The 25628-nt window shown below is 38.6% G+C and overlaps 1 protein-coding gene across 3 annotated transcripts in view; it reads right to left on the reverse strand.

Annotated features, from left to right (window-relative positions):
• Nucleotides 1-18565, reverse strand: part of ABCB11 (ATP binding cassette subfamily B member 11) — a 93312-nt gene extending 74747 nt beyond the window's left edge. The window contains exons 1-6 of one of the 3 annotated variants that reach the window (XM_084892289.1): nt 18380-18565; nt 16670-16768; nt 12143-12244; nt 10681-10702; nt 7195-7246; nt 2555-2793 (exon numbers count right to left, since the gene is read on the reverse strand). In XM_084892289.1, the coding sequence (XP_084748415.1) occupies nt 2555-2793; nt 7195-7246; nt 10681-10702; nt 12143-12218 (389 nt within the window). In that variant the 5' untranslated portion in view covers nt 12219-12244; nt 16670-16768; nt 18380-18565. Of the gene's footprint in view, nt 1-2554; nt 2822-7194; nt 7247-10680; nt 10706-12142; nt 12264-16669; nt 16769-18379 lie in introns of those variants that run through there. The other 2 variants (XM_084892290.1, XM_084892291.1) reach the window with 2 other exon arrangements.
• Nucleotides 18566-25628: the final 7063 nt, after the last annotated feature.

The following is a 25628-nucleotide window of genomic DNA, read 5'->3' on the forward strand; positions in this document are numbered from 1 at the left end:
GTAATTTGGGAGGCATATTAACTACTTTGAGGGAGAAAATGTCCTCTCCCTTTTCTTCTGTCCCACCCAGCTCCATTTTGTCAGTGATCTTACAACATGAAAGCTAAACAAACATAGTAATTCAGAGGTGCAACAGTATTAATGTCAGGGACCATAATAATTCACAATTAAAGTATTTAGCTCATCAAAGGAGTTCCTAGTAAAAAAAAAAATTGTCCAAGAAAGGTGTGGTCTGCACAATCTGAGTTATTATATGATTTTTTTTACATGTTTGGTATCATGTGGACTCAGCTAAAGCCAGTGAGCTTCTCACTATTTGCTCACCTTGAAGTACATGACCCAGTAATAGTGAATAAAGACCAAGTAATGGATATCCACAATGAATTCCTTTCTAATGGGTGTTGGTGGTGCAGAATAAAGGTAGATTCATTCTTTAATTCATCTAATAAATATTTATGAGCACTTGGTGTCACAGATATATCTCTAATATTTATTTATTTATTTATTTACTTATTTACTTATTTATTTGTAAATCCTCACCCAAGGATATTTTTCCATTGATTTTTTAAAGAGAGTAGAAGGGGGAGAGACACAGAAAGAAACATCAATGTGAAAGAGACACATCGATTGGTTGCCTCTCGTACCAGCCCAACAGGGGTCTGGGATCAAGCCTGCAACCAAGATACGTACCCCTGACTGAAATTAAACCAGGGACCCTTCAGTTCAAGGTCCAACACTATCCACTGAGCAAAATCAGCCAGGACAGTTTTGGCCCTTCTAATAGTTATTTCCAAATTTTAAAACATAATAAGATATACTTTTAGGAATTTTCACTTCAAAAAATTTTCTTCATAATTGTTATTAAGGACTTGGGTCTATTTACATAACAAAGAAGTCTGAATACATTTTTTTTAAAGGGGGAGTGATTAATTTTACATTTTGTAGTCATTTCATTCTGTAAAAGCAGTTCATCTCTATACTTCAACGTTAATGAAAGACTTAAAAGATAGTCACTGGAGATAGTTCCACTTTCATACAAACTGTTCTGAGTCTTCTAAATTTAGCGGGGGGGGGGGGGGGGGGGGGGGAACTATATATATTCAAATTGTGTTCAAAATTTTGGTTAAATGAGTGAATGAATAAAATACCTTTAAGCCGAAACCGGTTTGGCTCAATGGATAGAGCGTCGGCTTGGGGACTGAAGGGTCCCGGGTTCAATTCCGGTCAAGGGCATGTACCTTGATTGCGGGCATATCCCCAGTAGGGGGTGTGCAAGAGGCAGCTGATCGATGACTCTCTCATCGATGTTTCTAACCCTCTATCTCTCTCCCTTCTTCTCTGTACAAAATCAATAAAAAAAAAATTATATATATATATATATATATATATATATATATATATATATATATATATATTAAAAAATAAAAATAAATAAAATGCCGTTAAGAGTAAATAATGTTATGGACAGAGTGATTTAGAAGGGTTTTTCATAATCTGGAATCAAGCCTTTAAAACTTTTTTTTTTTAAATATATTTTATTGATTTTTCACAGAGAGGAAGAGAGAGGGATAGTTAGAAACATCGATGAGAGAGAATCATCAATCAACTGCCTCTTGCACACCCCCTATTGGGGATGTGCCCGCAACCAAGGTACATGCCCTTGCCCGGAATCGAACCTGGGACCTTTCAGTCCGCAGGCCGACGCTCTATCCACTGAGCCAAACCGGTCCCGGCAAGCCTGTTAAAACTTTTTAAATGAAGGCGAAAAATATAAATTCACTTAGGAAGGCCATTCCAAGTGTCTTTCTAGCCAGGAGGTGCCCTGCCCTTTGTTCTTAAACCTGAGCATGTCAGTTCATATGTGCAAATGACCTTGTTCTGTCCCTGAGGCACTGTGAGGCAGGGTGCAAAGTCCAAAACAGTGAGTCAATCTGTGTACTTGAACTCCACTGATTACCAGGCAGCTGTTGGAATTATCACAAAGAAAACAGTAGTAGCACAGCCAGCTCTGTTTAATCCTGCATGGTTTTGTGACACCCCATACCACCCTTCCATGGAAATTCAACTACTCACTGAGACCAGTGGCCCCTACTCCAAGGCCTCTGGCATACTAATAAAATTCCCATTATACAGAAAAAACTGGGGATTATTAGCCATGACCACAGAAGCTAAGGAATGGATGAGAGCTAGGGGAAAAAAAAAAAAAAAAAAGGAAATCTTGTATCTAAGACATGACATAGGACTCAAGTAAAATCCATGGATCATCTTTTGGCATTAAGTATTGGTAGCCCCATCCTCAAACCTATACACCACAAAGTGGTTAAATTTGGATGTTGCATTTAATGGGCAATTTCCAAATATGTTTTTTGTTAGGATTTCAAAACCTGGTAAGATAGGAGAACCTCAGGGCAGTGTAATTTGTAAAAATGTGGGCAAATTTATGTTTCTGTGTGCTCTACATTAGATACCATCCCAGCTCAGTCAATATGTCCCTTCTACACATTTTTAATTACAATTTAAGATGTGAACAAAAAAGTAAAAAATAGCAGCCTACCCACAAGGCGTTCCATTAGTCACGTTCTGGTTGAGGGAGCCGTTGGTCCACACGATGGTGTTATTTACACACGCTTTTCCAGGGATCTGGAGTTCTTGCAATTCAGTCTCGTAGTCAATAAAAACATCCGTCATGGTGCCAAAAATGAGTAGCACTCCTGGATGGGCTAGTCCATGGAGAAATGCACATAAACCTCCCACAAACATCAGCCAAATGTCAGTCGTTGAAGAAAATCGAAACTTGAAAAACAAAGGATTCAGAGATCATCTATGGGTGAAAAGCAGGAGAGGTAGGAGGACTATTTAATTTTAATTACTAGATTCTGACAAATAGTATTCAACACCAAATTTTGTGGGAGCATCATACTGAATAACAGAGTTCTCACTAATTATATCAAAATGAATGGTATAGCAGTTATCTAACACATTAGACTATTACACTGCCAGTCCATGTTATTTCTTTTCTTTATCTCAAGATCTGACTTTATTAGTCTTATTACCAGTTGAAAGAAGCCTATTTAGCTATTTGTCCACAAACTTACGAGGGAAACAATCACTAGCACTGATACCATTGGCATGTGTACAAAGTTCACTGTGCACATGTGTCAGTAGGACATTCAGCAATGGTATCAGTAGGACATTCAGCATATGTAGGACATTCAGCAATAACATACATTGGCTCCTAGAGCTGATAATGGCAATGAAGAATGCCTATTTGTGCCTAGAAATGCCTTCATCATGAACAATGTGGAGAAAATACTTATATTTTACTATTTCTAAAGTCTTATCATAAGAATAAATATGCACAATATGATTTCTGTGATGATTTTCCTTACTAAAATAATAATTATGAACATAGTGATTATTTCCAGGACACTTTTCTGATCTACTGAGTAAGATTTGTGTATTCGTGTAGAGAAAGCTAGTATAAGACAAAATGTGCACACGTCCGATTTCGGATATTAGATAGGTCTTGAACTAGACTTAACTCTTTACAAGGGCTACAGAAATGAAAAACCCAGAGCTGATTCTTTTTCCTGAGAAAAAAACGGTGAAAAAAAAATCTTCTTGAAAGAAATTCAAGCTAATTCCAGCAACAAGATTTGCATTAATAAAGAGTAGTTTTCAAAATGCTGGTGAACCTTATTAAAAAGTTAACTTTTAAGGCCTTCAAGAAAATAAGTAAATTTGTCTCTGTCATAGAATTTATCCAAAGTAAATACTTTAAAATAATTATAATTGATTCTAGAATCTCAAAGAGATTATTGAAATATAAATAAATAATATATTAATTATAAAGATCTAAGTAGTCCAGGTAACTGGCTACATCCTTTGTTGAGGGAGGAAAGGGTAAAGGCCCTTCCCCCAGCAGACAGTTAATATAGTGTCCTGCCAGTAGCCATCTTAAAGAATGTGATAATTTACAGTCGAATAAACAAAACCTAGTTTCCCAGAGCCACTGGCAAATAAAAATTAAAGTTTAAATTTGCCTCATAAAAAACCTAGAGGACAGAATTGAATCTATTAATTGATTATGTCTTGTATTTTTCTTAAAAATATAAAGTATTATTAATCTAAGAACTACTAAATATATTTGACTTGCCAGCTTTAAAAGTTCAAAGTACAAATAAAATTAGGAGAAATTATAGAGTTGTGGTGATTAAATACTTAAAGCATAAAAACTTATTTTTAAGAAAATAAAATATTATATTTCCTCTAATAATTAGGAATTCAAAATAAGTTGCTTATTATTGATCTAATTAAAAAGAGGATTAATTCTGTGATCTCCACCAAAAATTTTTCTATACAAAAACTAGTCTAAATCTAATTGATACTTAAGATAATAATAGATAAGAATAACAGGTATTAAAATATTTAAATCATATATAGATATTTATTTGATGGTTTTTTTCCATGTTAAAATTTCAAGGCCTTAACAGAGATGATTCTTGGAAAGCTCCAAGGGCCCAGAGTAATACAAGAAATTTATTCTCTCTTCTTATAGGAAAACTTTTTTAAAACAAGATCTAATATACTTGAAATTGCATGGAAAGCCTTATCAAATAAAAATTAATAGGTATATATATTAAATATTATAAAAGTTTTCGCCTATAAGAAAGGCAAAAACAATATATTTCTTAAATATAGCCAAATTTTTCAACAGCAGTGGAATTTCAAGAAAGATAAAAGCCATGCTTTTGGATCAGACCAATAAAGTATCAAACCTATAAGTTTTACTGAATAAGTTTCTTTGCCATTATTTTTTTAAATTAAAAATACCTACTTAAGTTACTTTATAAATTAGCTTTTACAATATAATCAATGTCATATAAATTAAGTTACATGAGAAGCCAATGTTTTATAAATAACTGAATCCTAACTATATATGGCCGCCTACATTTTAATTAAGCTAAAAGCAAGGCAACATTTGTGGCTTATGAATTCAAAAGTAAATTTGCTTTATTTTTAAAGTAAAGATGCCTTGCCATGATAGCAGTCAGCACCTGTGCATTGCCACAGGTTGCCCAGGACCAAGGGCAAGGAAGATCGGTGTACACACCCTTCTACATAGAAGTCAAAATACTTAATATTTTATATTCTACCGGGAACCCTAGCTTAGGGGCTTGATTTATATCTAACACAGAGAATAGTATTAACAACCACATTAAAATAAATTTTTTTATCTCAGGTATTAACCATTTTTACAGATAGATCCAGTTCTAGAAAGGCTAGATATACTCTAAAGATCATTTTAAAAACAAAAATGGGGGAGACAGATATTATGTGTCACCTCAAGAGAAGCTCAGTCATACTTTTTATACTTTAAAAAATTTTTAAATTGTGATGCAGAGGATCGTACAGCAGGCAAAAGGCATCAGGCCTCCTGTACAATAGCCTCCACCGAGTCAGCTAGGTGGAAGGAAGCATAAACCAGAAAAGAGTTTTATCAGATTCAGTAATAATGCGGGGCTAGGAGTGGCTATACATTCTTATACTAAATTATCTAATCAATTAATCAATGATGTCCAAGCCCTCTCTAGTACCATTAATGATCTCCAAAACCAAATTGACTCCTTAGCTGAAGTTGTTCTACAAAATGGGAGGGTGTTGGACTTAACTCACAGCAGAGCAGAGAGGGATATGCTTAGCCCTACAGGCACATTGCTGTTTCTACGCCAACAAGTCCGGAGTCGTCCGAGACAAGATCAAGAAACTACAAGAAGACCTGATAAAACGGCGGAAAGAACTGTTCGAGAACCCCCTTGGAGTGGACTAAATGGACTCCTCCCCTACCTTCTCCCCATCCTGGGCCCACTTGTAGGCTTTATATTAATCCTATCCTTTGGCCCCTGGGCTTTTCGGAGGTTAACAGATTTTGTAAAACAGCAAATTGATAATGCACTTGCCAAACCAATTCAAATTCATTACCGGCGCTTGGCGGCCGACAGAGAATAAAAATTCCTAATAATGGCTCCCTCCCCACGGGGACAACATTAAGGCCAGAGGAATGCTTACCTACCCTCCGCTCAGGAGGGAAGGGTATGGGTACCGATCTGAGTGCAGAGCAAAACATTGCAAGGGAAGGTCAAAAATATTTCGACCCCCTCTGGATTTCCCTGAGAGTAAACCTGGTTTGCATAGAGGTCGGAACTTGCTCAGACGCAGTCTGAAGGCTAAGTTTCTCTCTGGCCAAGTTCTCCTCGTCCTGTATCCTTGGCTTAAACCCTTGGTGAGCGGACTGGTAGTCAAAGACGGGCATACGGGAGTATACCTGAAAAATATACAGGACGGTCCCAAGACCTCTGCATAAGTCAGAAATATTAGGCCGATTCGATACCGGATCGAACTTCTAAAAGATATTGGACCGATCTGGTACCGGGGCAAGCACCTAATATACTAGGCCGACCCAATGATTGGGGCAAGCTCCTAGTTGAGACTCCACCATGCGTAGAGGCCAGGTATAAGTATCCTGAAGACCCAACAGGCACAGTCCCTTCAAGGAGCAAACCAGGTCAATACTCCCTCAGACGGTTAAGGCCTGCCCTTTAAAAAACGTAAAGGGAGGAAATGTCGGGAGCCGAAAAAGAATTAGTGACTACATCTTAAAAGACACCCCCATCTTAGACACTGAGTTTCTGACTTACCAGAACTCATGTGACAAGCTTCGGTGTGGCAGTTAACTAGAAACAATCTATTAATAAATGCCTAGCAGCATATCTGGCCATTGAGCAAGGCACACCTGTTGTGATAACTCGCCCTGCCCTGGAGGGTCTGCTGTATCCTCCCCTGCAGATACATCCCGCTGATACACAACCCTCCCCGCCCTGGAATGTCTCCGAGGCAACTTCCCGCTACAACCTGTGTACATATATTGCGGCTGCAACAAATAAAATTTGAGGCTTGATCAGAACCCTGTCTTGCCTCCATTTCAAAAAAAAAAAAAAAGATTTGTGTATTTAATCAGCAATACATTTCTAATTGCTAGTCAGCATGTTATCACATAGACAAAGTTTATGACTGAAAAAGGAATCACTGTAGTTAAAAAACCTGCCAATATGACTAAAGATTTAACACTTCCTCCACGATCTGAACGATTCATAGTTACAAAGCCTATGTCATAAGTCAGCACAGACATATTACCAATTGAAAGAAGCCAACTGGACTGCTGTCACCTTTCTTCTCATTTTGTGACCTGAAGAGAGAAAATAGGGATTTACGGACCATCCTTCCCAAACAAAGAAATTCTCCCTAGGTGGTGAGTCAATGAGTTATTTTTTAGCAAGAAAAAAAGCTCCCACTGTTAAGAAATTCTTGCCAAACCTAATATCTTATAAATAAGCTTTTATTCTTCGAATGTGCCTCTTATAGAGATTTCAGTATAGCTATATTTCATGTTTAAGAGAGATTCGGTGACGTTTTTCTGAAGGCACTGAGAGAAATTAAAAAGTACTCCATACTCTCAGTTATACTAATAAATAACTATTAGAGTTCAGCCTTAACCCTTGATGTATTTCCTTTTTAAAACATTTATTTATTTGTTTGTTTGTTTGTTTGTTTGTTTATATTGTTGACAGTATTACAGATGTTCCCCATTTTCCTCCCCACTTTTTGCCCCACTCCACACAAGCCCCATCCCATCCCAGGCCTTGCCCACACTATTGTCTGTGTCCATGGGTTATGCATTATGGATATATATTCTTAGGTTAATTTTTTTTTTCATCCCCTCCAACCCTCTCCCCACTGAGATCTGTTATTCTGTTCCACTGGACCTATTTTGTTCATTAGATTCCACACATAAGTGAGATAATGTCATATTGACCTATTTCCTGTGGTTGGATTACCTGATTTAAAACTTCCTTCTAGCACTTAAAACATTTTACAACTACATTAAATAGTGTTGATGCGATGAAAAGTTTCCCTTAAACTCCCATACTGCCCATTAAATTATGTTTCCTTAGTATTTCTTACTCATTTTGTTTCTCAGAAAGTTATACTTAACCCATCTTTGACCTTCTCAACTCCAAGCATCTCTACTTCAGCTGAGTCATTCATTCATGAATACACCCTGGACCTTTCCTTCACCAGGAACTACTCTACTCCATCACATACTGGGCCAGCCCAGGCATCTTGTTTCCTCACTGCCTCCTCCCTTCCACAACTATTTGTCATCTCACATGACACATGCAGTCCCTTAAGCCCTCCATTTACTTATAATTGCTAAACCTCATAAAGATTTGCTTCCTTCCCCATGCATTCCCAGTTCCATTGCCTGCCAATTAAACTACGCTCTCAACATCATCCTCAATCATTTTCCCCAAAACCTTCCTTGGAAACTTCATCTCTGTATCCATCCCGCATGTTTGCCATCTTCTCCTGAAGCCAGGCTGCTAGGCTGGCTGAAGACAAGATCTCCACCAAGTGAACTGATGCCAATATTTCATGCCATGCCTAGCATTTGGTTATCCTGAGTTTCCTTCCAGCTCAGAGAAGAATACTAAGTCCTTGGTGTAGTATTTAAGGCCCTCCATGGTCTGGCCAACTGGCTCTCAGACCTTGTCTCCTCTTACTGCATGCCAATTCTTGCTACCTGAGCCATATGGCCTCTTTATGGACCTTTGTCCATGCCAAATTTGTTCCCTCCTCTGGGCATTTGCACTTGCAATTTTCTCCCACCAGAATGCTGTTTTATCTACTTGGTCAATTCTCTCTCCTTCTTCAGACCTTCACTCACAAGTCACCTTCTCAATGGGGCTTTTTCTGGCCAAAGTTGGTAAAACTTCAACTTTCCCCCACATGATTTCATAACTCCATTCCATGTTTACTTTTTCCTTTGTGGAAAGAAACTGATAGATTATCACTAGCTACCATGCTATATATTTTATTTACTTATGGTGTTTATGATGTGTCCCTCGCTAAGATGTAAGCTGTAAGCTCCTCAAGCGCAGAATTTTTTGCCGAATTTGTTCTTTTCTGTACCTCAGTCCTAATTTTAATGCCTGACATCTAGAAGGCACTTAATTAATATTTGTGAAATGAATGAATGAGAATGGTCTCCAGCTTTAGTTCATGTACTTTACCCCTCTAGAGATTGTTCCTGTCCCCCCAGCAGCTTTATCAAACTTTCATTCTTATATTCTCATTCTTCTTTATTACATCTCCTCTAAAAACCGAAGACGAAAGAAGGGAAAGAAAGAGAGAAAAACTTATAGACACAGACAAGAGTGGTGATTGCCAGAGGGATGAAGGGAGGAAGAGGGCATGGAGTCGGGGGTGGAGGGGCATAAATGGTGATGAATGAAACTTTGCTTAGGGTGGTATGTACCCTGTTTCCCCGAAAATAAGACAGTGTCTTATATTAATTTTTGCTCCCAAAGATGTGCTAGGTCTTATTTTCAGGGGTGTCTTATTTTTCCATGAAGAAGAATACGGTACACATTTATTGTTAAATGAAAATAAAGGAAATTTACTACCTGTATACGTACGGTAGTACGGTAGTTGTCAACACAAACCAGACAAACTGTGAATCCTACAGTATCAAGAATTTACTCATTTATTCAATGACAATCATGTCATCATCTTCTGGAACATCATCATAACAATCCAATTCCTGAATTTCCTGGTGAATTTCTTGTGACTCCATTTCTTTCAGAATCAGTGGATCAAATCTCTCATGTTTAGCCTAGCGGGGGCCTTATTTTCGGGGAGATGCCTTATATTTCACTCAGAAGGAAACCTGTAAGTAGGTCTTATTTTTGGAGGATGTCTTATTTTCGGGGAAACACGGTACTAGCAGATGTATTATGGAATTGTGCACCTGAAACCTGTATAATTTTGTTAACCAGGTCACCCCAATGAATTCAATTTTAAAAAGAGTAAACTGAAGAAATGTATAAATAAAAATAGAAAATAAAGAATTCATTCAAACTTCCTGGTCATTCTGTCATTGCTTTTCAGCTACATTCACACCTATTTTTATCTCTTTCCCACCCAGTATGATTCTTCTAAGCCCAGGCTAGTCCTACCACTTCTAGTCCAAATAATGTTACCACACCCAACACCTCCCTCTGCTGTGAATTACTTACTTAAAATTACTTAAATACCTTCAACCTCTCCCTTATTATCACCTTTATTTCAGAAACTTCCTGGCACCTCCCAAATGTCTTCCAAATTAGACTCCATCGAATTTTATCGTTATGCCAATGTATGATTAACTAAAATTTATTTTATACAAGAATTTAAATTCTTAAACTAAAGAGGAAAATGTAATGATTAAGTTTTAGGTATCTGCTATTTGCTTATAGAATTTGGGCTTGGGAACCTCCCCTGTACTCACAAAATCATACTTATCCACCTTCCCTACGGTTTAGGTTGGAAATTCTGTGCTTTTCCTGAATACACAAGGGAGATTTAGACCTAGTCTAGAAGGAATATTCCAAAAGGAATATTCCAAAAGGAATATTCCAAATCAAATTATAATAATGTTTTAAAAAGGAAAATAATGGATTATTTATACCATTTTATAGGAAGTGCAATGTACATAAAAATATTTCCTCTGCTTTGTGCCTATCATAGGAATATTGTGAACTTATTCTAGAAAAAAAATGTATTGTTGAAATAGTCACTTACTGTGAATTCTTCTCATTGTTATCTGTCAGAATAAAAACAATGCACAAGGCAGTTAATGACTAAATACAAGATAATCATTTACAATTTTGCTCTAGAAAAACACCATTCCTATAAATTATTTTTTATTGATGTAACATAGCAAAATGATTGTTTGCTATTTCTCCTTTTTTATTCTCTCTTTCTGTACATATACATATACATAACAAAGATGTTATTTCCAGATTAGGGCTGCAGGCTTGATTACATCTCTGAATGACTTTTCTTCAGGTATGAAATACTTGTATCTTCTGAATATCAACTAGAGACCAACATTTCTAAACTGAACAAAGAAAAATAAATATCTATTTATTATTTGGTTCTTTAGAAACATCAGAATTTACCCACTTAGAATTTAGACCACAAATTAACTGGACTATATAATGCTGTTGCCACTTGCATGCCAGTAGAAGCTGTGGGATTGATCTGCATGTTACTTTCCTAGCATAGGTCAGAGCAGATGGAGGGTAGGAAGCAAAAGGGTCTGAGTAGGGAAACCATAGGGAAAGGAACCCAAGGTGCTAATGTCAACCATTATCATGGAGCAGCACATCCTGATCCTCCTGGCATGTTAATTTAATTTAATTAAGAGTTAAGTGGCATTATAGTACAGATAGAGATTAATAACTTGGGTTTGGGAATTAAACAGAAGTGGGTTATGATTATGGCTCCATTATGAGTCATGTGATCTTTGCCAAGTTTTAAAAAGTGTATTCAAGTCTTAGTTTCTTCTCCTATAAAATTATAAGATTTGTTTAAAACAGTAAGACTTGCCCCACTGGCGAGGCTCAGTGGTTGAGCTTGCACCTATGAACCAGGAAGTCACTGTTTGATTTCTGGTTAAGGCATATGCCCAAGTTGTGGGCTCGATCCCCATTAGGGAGCATGCAGGAAGCAGCTGATCAATGATTCTCACCATTGATGTTTCTGTCTCTCTCCCTTTCTCTGAAATCAATAAAAACATATTTTTTAAAAAATGATAAAAACAGTAAAACTTGCTTAGAATCACCTGTGCTCACTACATGATAGGTACTAGCCCCTTTCCATTCTGCCAGCATAGTCTTGATACAGTTCCTCTTGGGAAGCAGTGCTCACAAAATAATTACTGCTATAATTAATTGTTACAATATATGAATAAAGTTAATAATCATAGCCAATGCTGGAACAACCCTCCTCTCTCTAGGAAACAGATATTAATAGATACTTCCCTCACCCATACTTTATGCATCTTTACCTTAACACTTTCAGACATTCCATTACATGGATTCTAGGGAGAACCACTCATTCATGTGTGAGAAACATGTTCAGTGATAGTTCTAAATATTGTTGGTGGTTTGTCTCTGCCCCTTGAAAGCTCACTAGTTTGTTCGACTTTTGTTCTAACCTGTCCCTGTGCAATAGGCAGTGAGAGAAAAGGGCCACTTACATGATCCATCTGACTCAAAACCATGATTCTCCTCTCCAAATTTCTTCACACTGCGAAGAATTACCGAGTCAGACATGGCAATTGCAATCTGCAGCCAGTAACCTATAAAATAAAATAAAAGAATAATTACAATGATCACTTTTTTAACCAAAGTAGCCAAATCAAAGAACAACTTGGTTCAAGAAATAACCTTCTCTAACAATCTCATGAAAAGCATATTTTAAAATATATAACATCAATGATGAAAGAGAATCACTGATTGGCTGCATCCTGTTTGCCGTACATTGGATGGAGTCTGCAACCCAGGCATGTGCCCTGACTGGGAATCAAACTGGGACCTCCTGGTTCATAGATCCATGCTCAATCACTGAGCCAGGCCGGCCAGGCAAAAGCAGATTTTTTAAGTGATTAATAACTCCATGAAAGAGTCTAATTATTAGGAAAGATAAACCCAAATCATTGATTATGGATTTCTCAGGCTGATGAATGGATAGGTGTTTTTTATTTATCTATACTTTCTGCTTATCTATTCATCCTTTCTTCTTTTCTTTCCTTTTTTCTTTCTTTTTGGTAAAAATTAAAACCATTAAAAGGGCAAAACCAATTGGCAACATTCACGAGTCAGTGTGTCTAACCAACAACACTCAGTACTGGTGGGGAGCCCTCAGGGCTCCTTTGTAAACACAGCAAGTCAGTGTGAACCAGAACAGCTGCTATCCGCTCATTTTATAAAACAAGTATAACCTTGACATCAAAACAAACAAGGATGTCACAAAAAATTATAATTACTTTTCAAAATAGATTTAAAATCACTAAATAAGATACATTAATTATAATTCAGCAGTTTATGAAAACATCTGAGCAATGTTAATTCCTATGCACTGAAAAATTATTGATCATTTTTATATATGCAGAAAAAATATTCAATAATAGCAATATCCATTCCTGACTTAAATTCTATAAAATCAGAAAAATCATTATTTTGCAAGACAATAAATAAATATAGGAAAATGACCAGCAATGAGTACTAAAACCATTCACTGAAATACTGGTGAAGAGTAATTATCCAATAGTGCAAAGTGTTGTGAGGATGTAAAAGAAAAACATTAGATTAAGTCGTCATAGTTCCTTAAGTTCCTTTTGGCTGTGACAGTCTCTCATACTTTTCTTGTTTTGATGACCTTGATAGTTTTGAGGAGTATTAAGCAATTGCTTTGTGAAATGTCCCTTAAAATCATATTAAGTGATATTTTCTCAGATTGGACAAATGTGTATTTTGAGAAGGAAAACCATGGAGTAAAGTACTCTTCTCATTACATAATATCAAAGTACTATCAACATAATATAATTAAGTAGTTTGTGAGGTCAGTACAGCTAAAACAACTAAATGAACCAGATTCAACATTATTTTACTCATCAACAAAATTTTAATATAGAGAGATTACATTCAGAGATTGAAAATTTTGCTGGTTCTATCGATTCTGAAATTTTAACAAAAAAAATTGTTTTTCAGAAAGCAAAGGAACTCTTTGATAATGAGAAAATAATAAAACAACTTTAACAATAGTTATAATAGCATCTCTTAATCTTAAAATAAGATAATTTTTTAAAAATTTGGCCTCCAATGATAGCTTTCCTGGCTGAACTCTTCATTTAAACGCTTTCTTTCTACTGGTGTGTAAACATTTGGCAGTATTTAGAAGCCAGTGTCTTGCCCATGAACTCTGGGTCTCACAGATCTTGGTACTGCCCTGGCTTCATTCTGTTATTGGGTATGTTTTTTAACTTCTCTCCAGGCCCATATTTCCTCATATTTCAAGTCAGGGAGTGGTGGTGATGTTAAAATCTGACTTGCAGAATGGTGTGAAATGAAATGAATCTGTGTCTGTACTTCAGGGCACCAATGGAGAAAGTAGCTAAAGTTCCCTTTGCCCTTCAAGCTTAGTGACTGAGTCCCTCCTTCTCCCTCCCACCGCCACCACACACACACACACACACACACACACACACACACACACACACACCTCCTGCCCCTCCCTTCTAAGGTCATTTGTAGTAAGTCAGGCTCTTTTAAGGAAGAGAATACTGACCAAACAAACTACTCTCTTTGCTTCTCCTCTCCGTGCCTTCAGCAATTCTGTACATTAGCTTTCGCTTTATGCTTACTTACATTTTCCTTCTTTCTGAATGCAATGATTTTTGTGATCTCTATTTTACTATTAAAAAGTAATATTCTCAGACAAAAATTTATGCACAGCATGGATTTCTATCCCCATAGCAATCCCATACCCTTCAGCCAAAAACCATGAGGAACACACCTGTAGTTGAAGAATCTGGGTTTATTACTTGTTACAGTGAGAGAGAACAGATTGGGGGGGACTATGGGTGTCTCAGTAGGAGGGTTGTTAGGAATAACCAATTATAGGGCATGAGCTTTAGTTAGATGATTTGGGAGAGAGTCCAATGAAGTGGGGGTTTGCTCCAGATTGGAAGCTGTCAGAAAGCCAGAGTAATTTTATGGTCAGTTAAAGAAATAGCAGTTATTCATTTAGCAAGAGAAAGGGATGTTTGATATTTCTAGTAATTTTGTTATCTCATTGCATCTTCCCAAACTTGGAATCACAAAAATTGCCACTATCTTATCCTCAAGCTCATTATCACTCCCTCTGCTACCCTCCCCCGGGATGCCAGGGTTTGCATGAGAGGGAAGCCTTAGTGCTCAGGTGCCAGGTGCTTGGGAGAAGCCCACCTCACACCTGCATAGCATCTTGCAAGTTAGCAGGGCCACAGCCATGGGACCACAGGGGCCGGTCAGGCTCCCCATGGGTTCTCACAGGAACTGGTATGCAAGGCTGGCTGGGAGAGAGCATGCTGCCTGCCCAGCTTCCATGCAGCACCACTGGGTGGCCCAAGGGCCCACACTTCACCCCAGCCCATGATGTCCAGCCATGCTCACCACATCTCTGCATGGGGACTTGGGCACCATGACTCGGGCAGAGGGGGGCGCGTGGAGGCCCAGGGGCCCAAGTGCTGCCCAGGGCCCAGAGGTCATCTGGGTCCTACTCTTTCACACCAGATGCTTGTGCTTTGATCGCCGGTCAGGCCTAGGGACTGCACCCGTGCACGATTTCGTGCACCAGGCCTCTAATTTATAATAACCTAGTTTTATCTTAACCAACACAAAAAAAACCCTCAGTGTTAAAAAATAGGATACTATGCTCTTTCCTTTTCACTCTAAATTTTTATGATGTCCCTAAAACCTCTCAGAACAAATTTTCAGGATCTTTCAGAAAAATATATTTTTCAATAAATTTGAGAATATGGAAGTTGAAAGTAGGAAATCAAGATTTCTAAGCACTGATTGGCAGACTTTAGCCACCTAATCATGCAATCCCCCAAGAATTATTAATTGTTCATGCCAACACCAGTATTTCTTTTTGTTAAATGGCATGTACTCTATAACCTGTGTTCTACATGTGCTTCTGTTTAATTATCCAGGCTTGAAGGTTTTAATTTCTTTGAAAAAATGTGTAATCCTATCCACACAGAAACCCACACTGAAGAACAGTTTTCTGACCTTTACTGGTAGACATAGCAAAGAGTTTTCTACCTTAGGACATTAGCAAGACAAGTGGATGGGGTAACCTTGGAGGATGTACCTAGTTGATTCCTTGAGACCTGGTAATCCTTAACATTAAGGACCTGGGATCTTGTCTCAAGAACAATGGTAACTAATAAAGGCTTTCAGGCAAAAGAAGGGTTTGTTCACATTTATATATATATTTTTTTTAAAAATTCAAAACTCTGATAAGGCTTGAGATTTGGGGATCCAGACCTAGAGAGATACAAGGGAATCATGTTGGGAAGATCAGAAATCCCTCCAGATCAAGCAGAGGCTCCCCCAACTTTACTAAGGCCCGGAGTATATTATAGTTCAAATCACTCCATAGCCAATGTGCCTGAGGTCACCAAAGGAAACAGGTTGTGTGATGTGACACAGCGAAGCCAATGGTGCGCAGGTTCTTGTCACTTAGGAAATAGTTTTGTTTTGTTTTTTAGGGGTTTTTGTTTGTTTGTTTGTTTTTGTTTGGTGGGGGAGGGAGTGGGGAGATTTGTTCTCCTTCAATTCCATTTTCTCTTAAATACTGTCTTTAAAACATGTTGGTGTTGCCTAGACTGAATTCAGGAGGAAGAGGCTGAGGATTTTCCACATCCAGACCAACATTGTAAGGAGGAACCCTGACAGCCACTGAGGAGCTGAGGGACGGCGAGGGAGAGGGCCAGCTCAGGAGTGGAGTGAATCTTATGAAGTTGTTCCCTGTGTCCCGAGCTCCACAAACTCCCCTTCCCTGAGCTGCTCAGAGAGAAAAGCGGAACTGCTCCTGCTCCTCTTGAATTTGGAAGTCACTTTCCAAGCCACAAATTTCGATTTGTCTAAAAATCGCTTGCCCTAGCAGATTTGGCTCAGTAGAGTGTCGGCCCAGGGACTGAAGGACCACGGGTTCAATTCCAGTCAAGGTCACGTACCTCAGTTCCAGGCTTGATCCCCGGTCCCAGTCAGGTTTGTGCAGGAGTCAACTAATTGATGTGTTTCTCTCACATCGATGTTTCTCTGTCTCTTCCACTCTAAAAATCAATAGAAAAATAACCTCTGGTGAAGATTAACTAAATAAATAAATAAATAGCCTTTAGAACATCTTTCACTGCTGCCGTTGAGGGATGTAGGTAGGACTCCTGTGCTATCATCAAACCTAACAAATGATTAATTTTTCCAAAGGATCATTAAAGAAGAAAAGAGCTCCTTATACTAAGGAGCAAGAAAAAATGTTATCTTGTAGGTTGTGGGATGATGGTGTGTGTCAACAATGTGGGAGACACTGTCCAGAGATGGAATAAAAATGGGGCCCTTATAGCCCGGAGGGGAAAGGAACACACAGGGATCCTTAAGGGACACACAAACGTCCTTTCTTCCCAGAGTCACAGCTGAGATGGAGGACCAAGAACTAGCTCCTCAAGAAAGTGGGATTGAACAGTGCAGTTACTGCCTGCTCTCCTTGGTCTCTCTATGCATAGCCCTTTCATCTTCACAAAGCAGCATAGCACTCTCATACTTATCCCTACAGTGGAAAACGGGCATTTTTTTAGCAATGTCAGTGTCTTTTAAAACCAGAGTGGACATTTTTTCTTCCTAAATTACTTCCTACTTCTCTCCCAGTACTCATCAGAAAGTATTTGTCACCATTACTTTTAGTGGTAAGACTCAAATTATTTAAGGGGCTTACAATCGAGTGAGGGAGGGGTGTGTAAACAGTTACTCCAAAGCAGGGAAATGGAGGCTTCGGAGATCATTACAGAGTTACAGAGCGAGCCCAGGAGTAACTAAGTCTGGAGCTGTAGGGGGTTTGTGGGGATAGGTTGGCTGATACCTGCACATAGAAAGAACCTCTATTAAACAAGAGCCTATACATAAGTCAATACTTTAAAAGTTGAATAATAATCACTATTAGATCCCAATATTAAGAGTCTAAGGTACAATCATTTTAATGTGCCTCTAAAATGTCTAGAAAGCTATTCCTCCCTCAGAACATTTAGGAAAAGCACACTTAATACCCAGTCTTAAATGTGTATGATATTTGATCTATGCATTCAAATCATCGGCAACATGTAATTTCTACTAGCTAGGGAAACATAAAAATTAAAATTTGACCCTAGAAACAAACTTTTCCCCCTTTAGCCAGGTATCCAGAGCTCATATTTTTCAGTATCTAAATTATTAAAAACTAGGAGAATGAGGAAATGAGCATGGTGTTGGAGGGGAAAAAAAGGTAAGTCAGTATAGTTTTTTATTAAACCAGCACCAGTTTTCTGGGGTAGGATTTGTGGTTATCAGTGCAAACAGAATTATGCTTTCATAAAGCCAAGTTAAGAAACTTCCCTGGCATTTTCATTTTTGGTAGATTATTCACTCTATTTCCCCTTTTGTACAACACATCCCCATACACCACAGATTCTCAAGAGAATTGATTCATAAAATAACATCGCTATAAATTAGGAGTCATCTGTATTGTATATAATATTATGAAATCATTTATTATTCTGCAACTCATATTATTTATCGCATGACAAGAGGCCACCCTTTAGTAAATAAAAAACACAATGCCCCACACAGTGAGCTTTGGAGGAAATGAACTTGCAGAATATAGGCCTCAAATGCTGTAGAAATTATAAGTCTCTTACCTGTGAAAATGAACTTGAGGAAGCCAGAAGAAACAATGAACTCCACTGTGGAGAGTCAAAGGGTTTTTTCAACTTCGGTGTTCATTATAAAGCATTCAACAGAATTCAAACTTTTTCTGGAACATTGTCTATTTGCTTAAGGGTCAATGCCCTGAAGGCCAGCCTACGCACAGTTCAGTGACATCTGAGAAAAGGTTGAACATGCTCAAAGTAATAACCCCACACACAGAGTGTGCTGGGGAAATGCTCTGAGGGGTCAACGGGCTGTGGAAAGTGCTGATTTGCCTGGAAAAGAGACGAGCTGCAGGCAAGAGGGTCTCAGGGGAAAGTACTGTGATTCTGGCTATATCTAACTCTTCTTTTCATAGATGCTTATTTTTAAAAAGTTATTTAAAAATATGACAAGGCAAAACAAAACAACAACAAAATCTTTAAACTTTCCCCCTCGGTTTAAAAAGATTATTCTTGGAAAATCCCAGGTTGCAGGTCCCCAGATTTTCCAGGAGACAGATAACCTAAAAGAAAACCTGAAAACAGCTTTTGCTTCATTGACCCTTGCACCTGGCCTGAATAGTCAATAACCTCAAGCCCTACTTCATCTACAGATGCAGTCCTGAGTGAGTAAATTAATGATTTTTTAAAAGGTTCAGATTAACAGATATGTCAGTCAAATAAACAGATATAGCTTATCCAATGGTTTTATGTTGCCCATATCTGTCTTCTTTTTTTGTTTGTTTGTTTTTGTTTTGTTATTCCTTACATTTTTTTCAAAATGCTCTATTTTTTTTTCTTTTTTCTTTTTATTATTATTATTATCTGTTGGGAACCATCAGAGTTGAGACAAGCAACTCAGTCTTAAGAAAATAGAATTAAGTTCCTTCTAGCAGAAGTTATGCGGTGCCCTGAGGGTTTGGCCAGAAGATAAGATTAACCTGCCGCTTAACATCTTTGCAACTTCCCCTTCCTGATCCTCCCCCGTAGATAGCCCAGCCTTGGAATGTTACACCTTGGAATGTTACGCTGCCCTGGCAATTAGCCAATCCTGTGTTGCCAGATACCTTACCACCTTGCCACTCTGTGCCTAAACCAATTATACACTGCCAAAGACACCCCCCCCCCCCCCCCCCCCGCATAGGCAACCCTGCCCTGCTTTGTTTCTGCTGTATAAATACAGCCATTTCAAAGAAGAAAGTCGAGGCTTGATCAGAACCTTGTCTTGCCTCCATTCTTCCGCGTTCCTTGTTTGTTTCATTCTCTTAGGTGGTTCCTGCGTACCCCCGTTGTTGCCCCGCGGGCCGGGACAATTATCTTTCTCCCTGCCTGAGCTAACCCTTGCCTAAGTGTATCTTATTATGGCCTTCTGTGACGAATAACAGCCTACAGTGGTCAAGCCCATGTTGGGCGCCTGGCTCAGTTGAAGTTTTATTTGTTCTACCTTATTTAGGCTTCTCAATAACCTTAGAAGTTAGATGCTATTATTGAGGAAACTGATGCACAGAGCAGCTAAATAATCAATCCAAGGATATCTAACTAATAGGTCCAGAGGCAATGCTCTTGACCACCCAATGCTAACAATTCCTCCACTTGTGCTCTGAAATGCATTCAGTGGGCCAGTGCTTCTCAGTTTGCAGAAAATCAGATCAATTTAAACAATAAGGACACATTTTTAAATTTAAAAGTTTTATTTAAAATTTAGCATCCAGACCAGCTGGTGTGGCTCAGTGGTTGAGCACCAACCTATGAACCAGAAGGTCTTGGTTTGATTCCCAGTTGGAGCACAAGCCCAGGTTCTGTGCTCGATCCCCAGTGAGGGGTGTATTGGGAGGCAGTAGACCAATGATTCTTTCTCGTTGATATTTCTACTTCTCTCTCCCCTTCCCTTCCTCTCTGAAAATAAATAAATAAATAAAAGTAATAATGTCCTATTTGACACCAATTAAGACCCAGAAAAAAGACCTTTGCTTTATAAAACCAAAAAGGAAGCACAGCTGCAGGATTATAAATTATATTGGGAGAAAATTCTCAATAGAATTTTTCTATCTTTGTTATGGCAGTTACTGATGACTGCTAAAAGGTAAAAATGCTAATGAGAAAACTGTTACCTCAGAACCAGAATGGAGCATCTTGCTGGTCCTAGCACCCTAAGACTTCCTTTGTGTGGCATGTAGACCTAGGGGAAGATGAAGCATAGAATTTTAGAGCTGGAAATGTTGCAGATACAATAAGTCCTCACTTAACATCATCAATAGTTTCTTGAAAACTGGGACTTTAAGTGAACCAATGTATAATGAAACCAATTTTACCATAGACTAATTGATACAAACAAGAGTGAAATTCCTGGGGCATATTTCTGGTCATAAAAACATCACCTAAACATTGAAATAAATCTGAGCTGCACATTCATTTAAGAAAGATGAATAGCCGAAACCGGTTGGCTCAATGGATAGAGCGTTGGCTTGGGGACTGAAGGGTCCCGGGTTCAATTCCTGTCAAGGTACCTTGGTTGCTAGCATATCCCCAGTAGGAGGTGTGCAAGAGGCAGCTGATCGATGACTCTCTCTCATCGATGTTTCTAACTCTCTATCTATCTCCCCTCCTCTCTGTACAAAATCAATAAAATATAAACAACAACAGAAAAAAAGAAAGATGAATAAAAACATTATTTTCCAACCCACTTATTCCCAGTTCAGTGTCAGGGTAGCCAGAGCCTCTCTCAGCAGCCCCACCCATCAGGAAGGAATCCCCTTGAACAGGACCACACGCACACACACCACTCCCTACACGCACATACACTCACTCAGTCTGGGACAATGAGGACACACCCATTTCCTTGACATACTCATCTTTGAGGTGTGGGAGGCAACCAGAGTCCCCAGAGAAAATGCAGACATGGGAGAATGTGCAAATTCCACACAGGGAGGTAACCAGAGTCCCCAGAGAAAATGCAGACACGGGAGAATGTGCAAATTCCACACAGACAGAGGCCCTGTCTGGAAATCAATCTTTTCCTCCTCATCAACTTTGTAATGAAATACATTGGGCGAAATGATGTTATTCAAGGACATGTTGTTTTTCTTATCCGACCACTTCATCTTGTAGATGAGAAAAGTAAGGACAAAGTAGCAACCTATCCTGAGCCCTTTGGAGGGTTAATGGCATCTTCCTTTTCTCCTTCAGTCTGGCCCTGACAGGCCTGGGGGAAGAGGGTCTCAAGTTCATCACTTCTAATTTGTTTCAGTAGTGGGCAAGTTTTCTTTACGATTTATGGTCTGAAAATGGGTAAGGTTACATTTCCTGCTGTCCTCCCATTAAACCAACTACTTTTTGAGTACTTACTATGTGCCAAAACTGTTCTAACCTTTGGGATGTAGGAAAGATCAAAACAGATGAGAATCCCTGCCCTCTGTAATTTACACTCTTGTGGGGCAAAAAGTAAGCAATAAACAAATAAGTAAAACGTAAGTGTAGACAGGCAAAGAAGGGTTTTCAACGCCGGTAGAATGAGCCCCAGTCAGTCTATGACTGGAACTCCAGTTCAGGGGAAGTCTTGCACATGTACACCAATGACAGACTCTTTAGCTTGATCATCACCACCATAAAAATCAACGTAAGTTGTAAAAAGCCAGATTGACATAACATAATTAGCTGTGTTTTGTGGCTGGAAAAGATGTCTAAATCAAAGCTTCCTTGGGTAGTTTTGTGTTTTTAAAGCAAAATGAGTAGAAGGATACAGTTTCTGTAGTTTAGCTCAATTCAGAGGGAGGAAGAATGGAGCAGTGAAAAGAGCACAAGATCCCCTTTGCTCAGTGAACAGTCTGTCCCCACCCTCTGTCATGGCCTGGTTCCTGGAACTCCTTCAAGCACCACTTGTTGGACTATTTAGAGTAAAACATTTGACACATACAAAATTTTATCATGGTCTTCAAAGCATGGTTTCTTCAAGATGATCATAGGGATAAAAGTTGAAAGTAGTGAGTTGAGTAACTTCAATATATATTTTAAATGTTTATGTTCCCTCTATAGAAATAAGACCATTTAATCACATTCTTATCAAGTTGTAATTTATAATTATCTAAATGAGATGTATACATTGATCTTACTTATCTACTTTGGCACTCAATACTGAAAAATGAAGAGCCACACACTGAGGATAGGAGGATGGAGAGGTGGAAAGAGCCTCAACTTTGATGATATGACTGAGCCACTGAACTGACCCTGAAATGAAATGCTTCCAGATTTCATATAATGTGAAATAATTGCTTTTATTACTTACGGCACATTATTCTTTCCTGTGCAACTAGGTATATGCTAACTGATATCCTTATCATTCCTAGATAGCTCCGGAAACTAAATTAATTGCATCATTATTTTTTGAAGAAGTATAGGAAAACATATATAGATAGACACATGCATACACACACAATTTTAGACATTCTGAAGATATGATCAAAAGGAATTCAGAAAATAACACAAGAAAGTAAGAGAAAAAAAAAAAGAGGAAGAAACAGTCTAAATGACTCTTCAATGATTCAGCTCAAATTTTGATTGCAATGACTTCTCTTGGATTCTGAGTGATTCCCCCACCCAAGTGATTACTGACTTCCCTCCCTCACCCTCACTCCTGCTGTGTCACTGCCAGTTCAAACCTATGAAAACAGGAAACCTTTCCTCCTCCACATCTCTACTCATTGGCCCTATTCCTTATAAAATATCTATAATTAACTCAGCCAGACAAACTTTCCATCCCGGAGCCATGGTTAACCGCTGAGAGGGCTCTGGTGTGAGACATGTTGCTGTGACTTAAAGCCTGGATTAGCCACATTTTGCATGACCTGGAGGTTGAGCTGATTTCTCTAACCACTGCTGAGATTCTTATAGCTAATTAGAGCTAAATTTCCTATGCCATTTAAGAAAATATCAAACAACTAACTGACTACTAAGCAAAAGAAATAGAGATTGTAAGGATCAACCAAAAAATACATCCTTCACTAAACTTAGGAAAGCTATTCAACAACCAACCACAACCCACAACAAAAAAGAAAAAAATCACACAAGAGATTCTAGAAAGAGAAAAACCTGATTTTCAGAGTTTTCAAGGGATAGAAACTATGGTCTTTTCAATGAAGGATGCTGGAACAATTAGATATCCACCTACTTCCGGTTAAACTTCTTAATTTTCAGGGCTTCTCTTATGTCCACTGTTTCTTAAAAATGCCCAGACTACAATAATCCTATGCCTTAGAGACATATTTTTGGTGGCAAATTCTGCTCCCCTATACTCACGTTTGGTGGTTTGGTGCTGGCAAATGGCTGTGCCACAGGACTACAGCAACCTAGCCCAGACTTTCTATGGTGGCAGCATTACAAAAAGGCAGTTTTTTTTAGCCTGTCCTTGCCAATGCCCCATTTTCTGAAACAAGCCATGTGGCCAAACCCAGATTCAATATGGGAAGGGACTACACACAAGGGAATGGTTACTGAAACAATCTACCACAAACTTCAACTATTTAAAGATGATTAAATAGTATAAACTTTGGGAACGTATTCTAAGTAAACAATCAGAAGTATGCAAAGACATTCATTTAAACATGTTCTTCAAAGCACTTTTCATGATAATGAAAAATTAGAAGCAGTCTAAATGCTCAATTATAAGAGGTTAGACAAGAAAGCCCATATGGTGGAATATAATAAAACTTTAAAAATCACTTAACAAAAGAATATTTATTAAATATCAGAAAATGTTTGCAATAAGTTGATGGTAACCCTTTTAGAAAGCTGCCAGCTCCTGCCTGGTACATAGTAAATATAAGGCGCAATGATCATTTGGGACATTTACTTAACAAACGTTTGGCACTGCACTGGAGGGCCACTGATAGATGGAAAGTTAACCTGCATTAGGACAGATCTCCTACTCATTATGAGACGTTATCTGTGCTCCAGCCGACCAACTTCAGCTAGGTATTATAACAACACCCCTTTTACTTTTGGTAAGTTTTGTTAACAACATGGTGATTTCTAGAATGTGATGTTTGACACTCAGCTTAGTGTTCAGGCATTTTGCTTTCAAACAAATAATACCCATCTTACATATAAATATCAAAGTGTAGTTATATCATGTTTTAAACTTTTTATAATAGAATATTTCAAACATATATAAAAGTAGATTAGTATTCTGATCTCCCATGTACCCTTCACTATCCCCACCTTACATCCATGTCTAATCCTGGCTCGACCACACCTGCATCCTCTCCTGCCACACCTGTAGATTTTAAAACAATTTCCAGCCATCTTATTATTTCATTCATTAATCTTTCAGTAATTAACCTAAACAATAAAAGCTCTTTTGTTTTTTTTAGCCTCACCTGAGGATTTTTTTTTTAAAGAGAGAGAAAGGGAGGAAGAGAGAGAGAAACATGAATGTGAGAGAGAAACATCAATCAGTTGCCTCCCATACATGTCCCAACCAGGGATCAAACCCATAACCTAGGTATGTACCCTTGTGGTAGGAAGTTAGACAGGCATGAGCAAAGCAAGGACAATGGGCCAGGTATAGAGGTCACCAGGGTAGAAAGTCCTAGGTGCTTAACAAAGAACAATTGTAAGGTCCTCATACCCATGGTGACCTTTTTTCCCTTAGCATATCCTTGATAATTCAGTTTAGACCCCCCTGACCCTTCCTCCCTAGAGATAAAACATGTAGGCCTCAGTTGTATTTCAACTCCAGGCTCAGAAAAGCAGCAAAACCGGATCAATGACACTGAGGCTGACCTCAGGACCAGCTGCATTGGATAATGACCCGCTGCCCTGGCACCAACCAATCAATCAGTAGAGCCCTAGACCCTAAAGGGACACACCTGGAATGCTACTGAATATTCCGTTAAGATCTTCCTGTGGAACCTCCCCCAAAATCTCTACCCTGAAATCCCTTAAAACCCAGGGTCCAGGGTGCTCTCCCTCCTAGGAGCAAGCCCCAGCCTTTCTCTTCCCTTCCCCAGGCACCTACCATTACCTTCCTCACTCCCCAGCTCCAAGGGCCCTTCCTTTACCTCTAAACCTTGTTTCCTAAGCCCATTTCTTCTACAAATTACCTCTTCTACCTCTGTGATTTTACAAATAAATATTATCTTATAGGTTCCATCTTGGCTCTGAATTCTTTCTTAGCCAGAACTCAAGTACTGAGGTTGCTGAACCCAGTTCTGGTCCAAGCCTACCAGTCTAACACCTGGTGCCGTTCCACTGCCTACAACAC

The sequence above is a fragment of the Pipistrellus hanaki genome, assembly GCF_964339955.1.
Source record: "Pipistrellus hanaki genome assembly, chromosome: 8".
Classification (NCBI taxonomy): domain Eukaryota; kingdom Metazoa; phylum Chordata; class Mammalia; order Chiroptera; family Vespertilionidae; genus Pipistrellus; species Pipistrellus hanaki.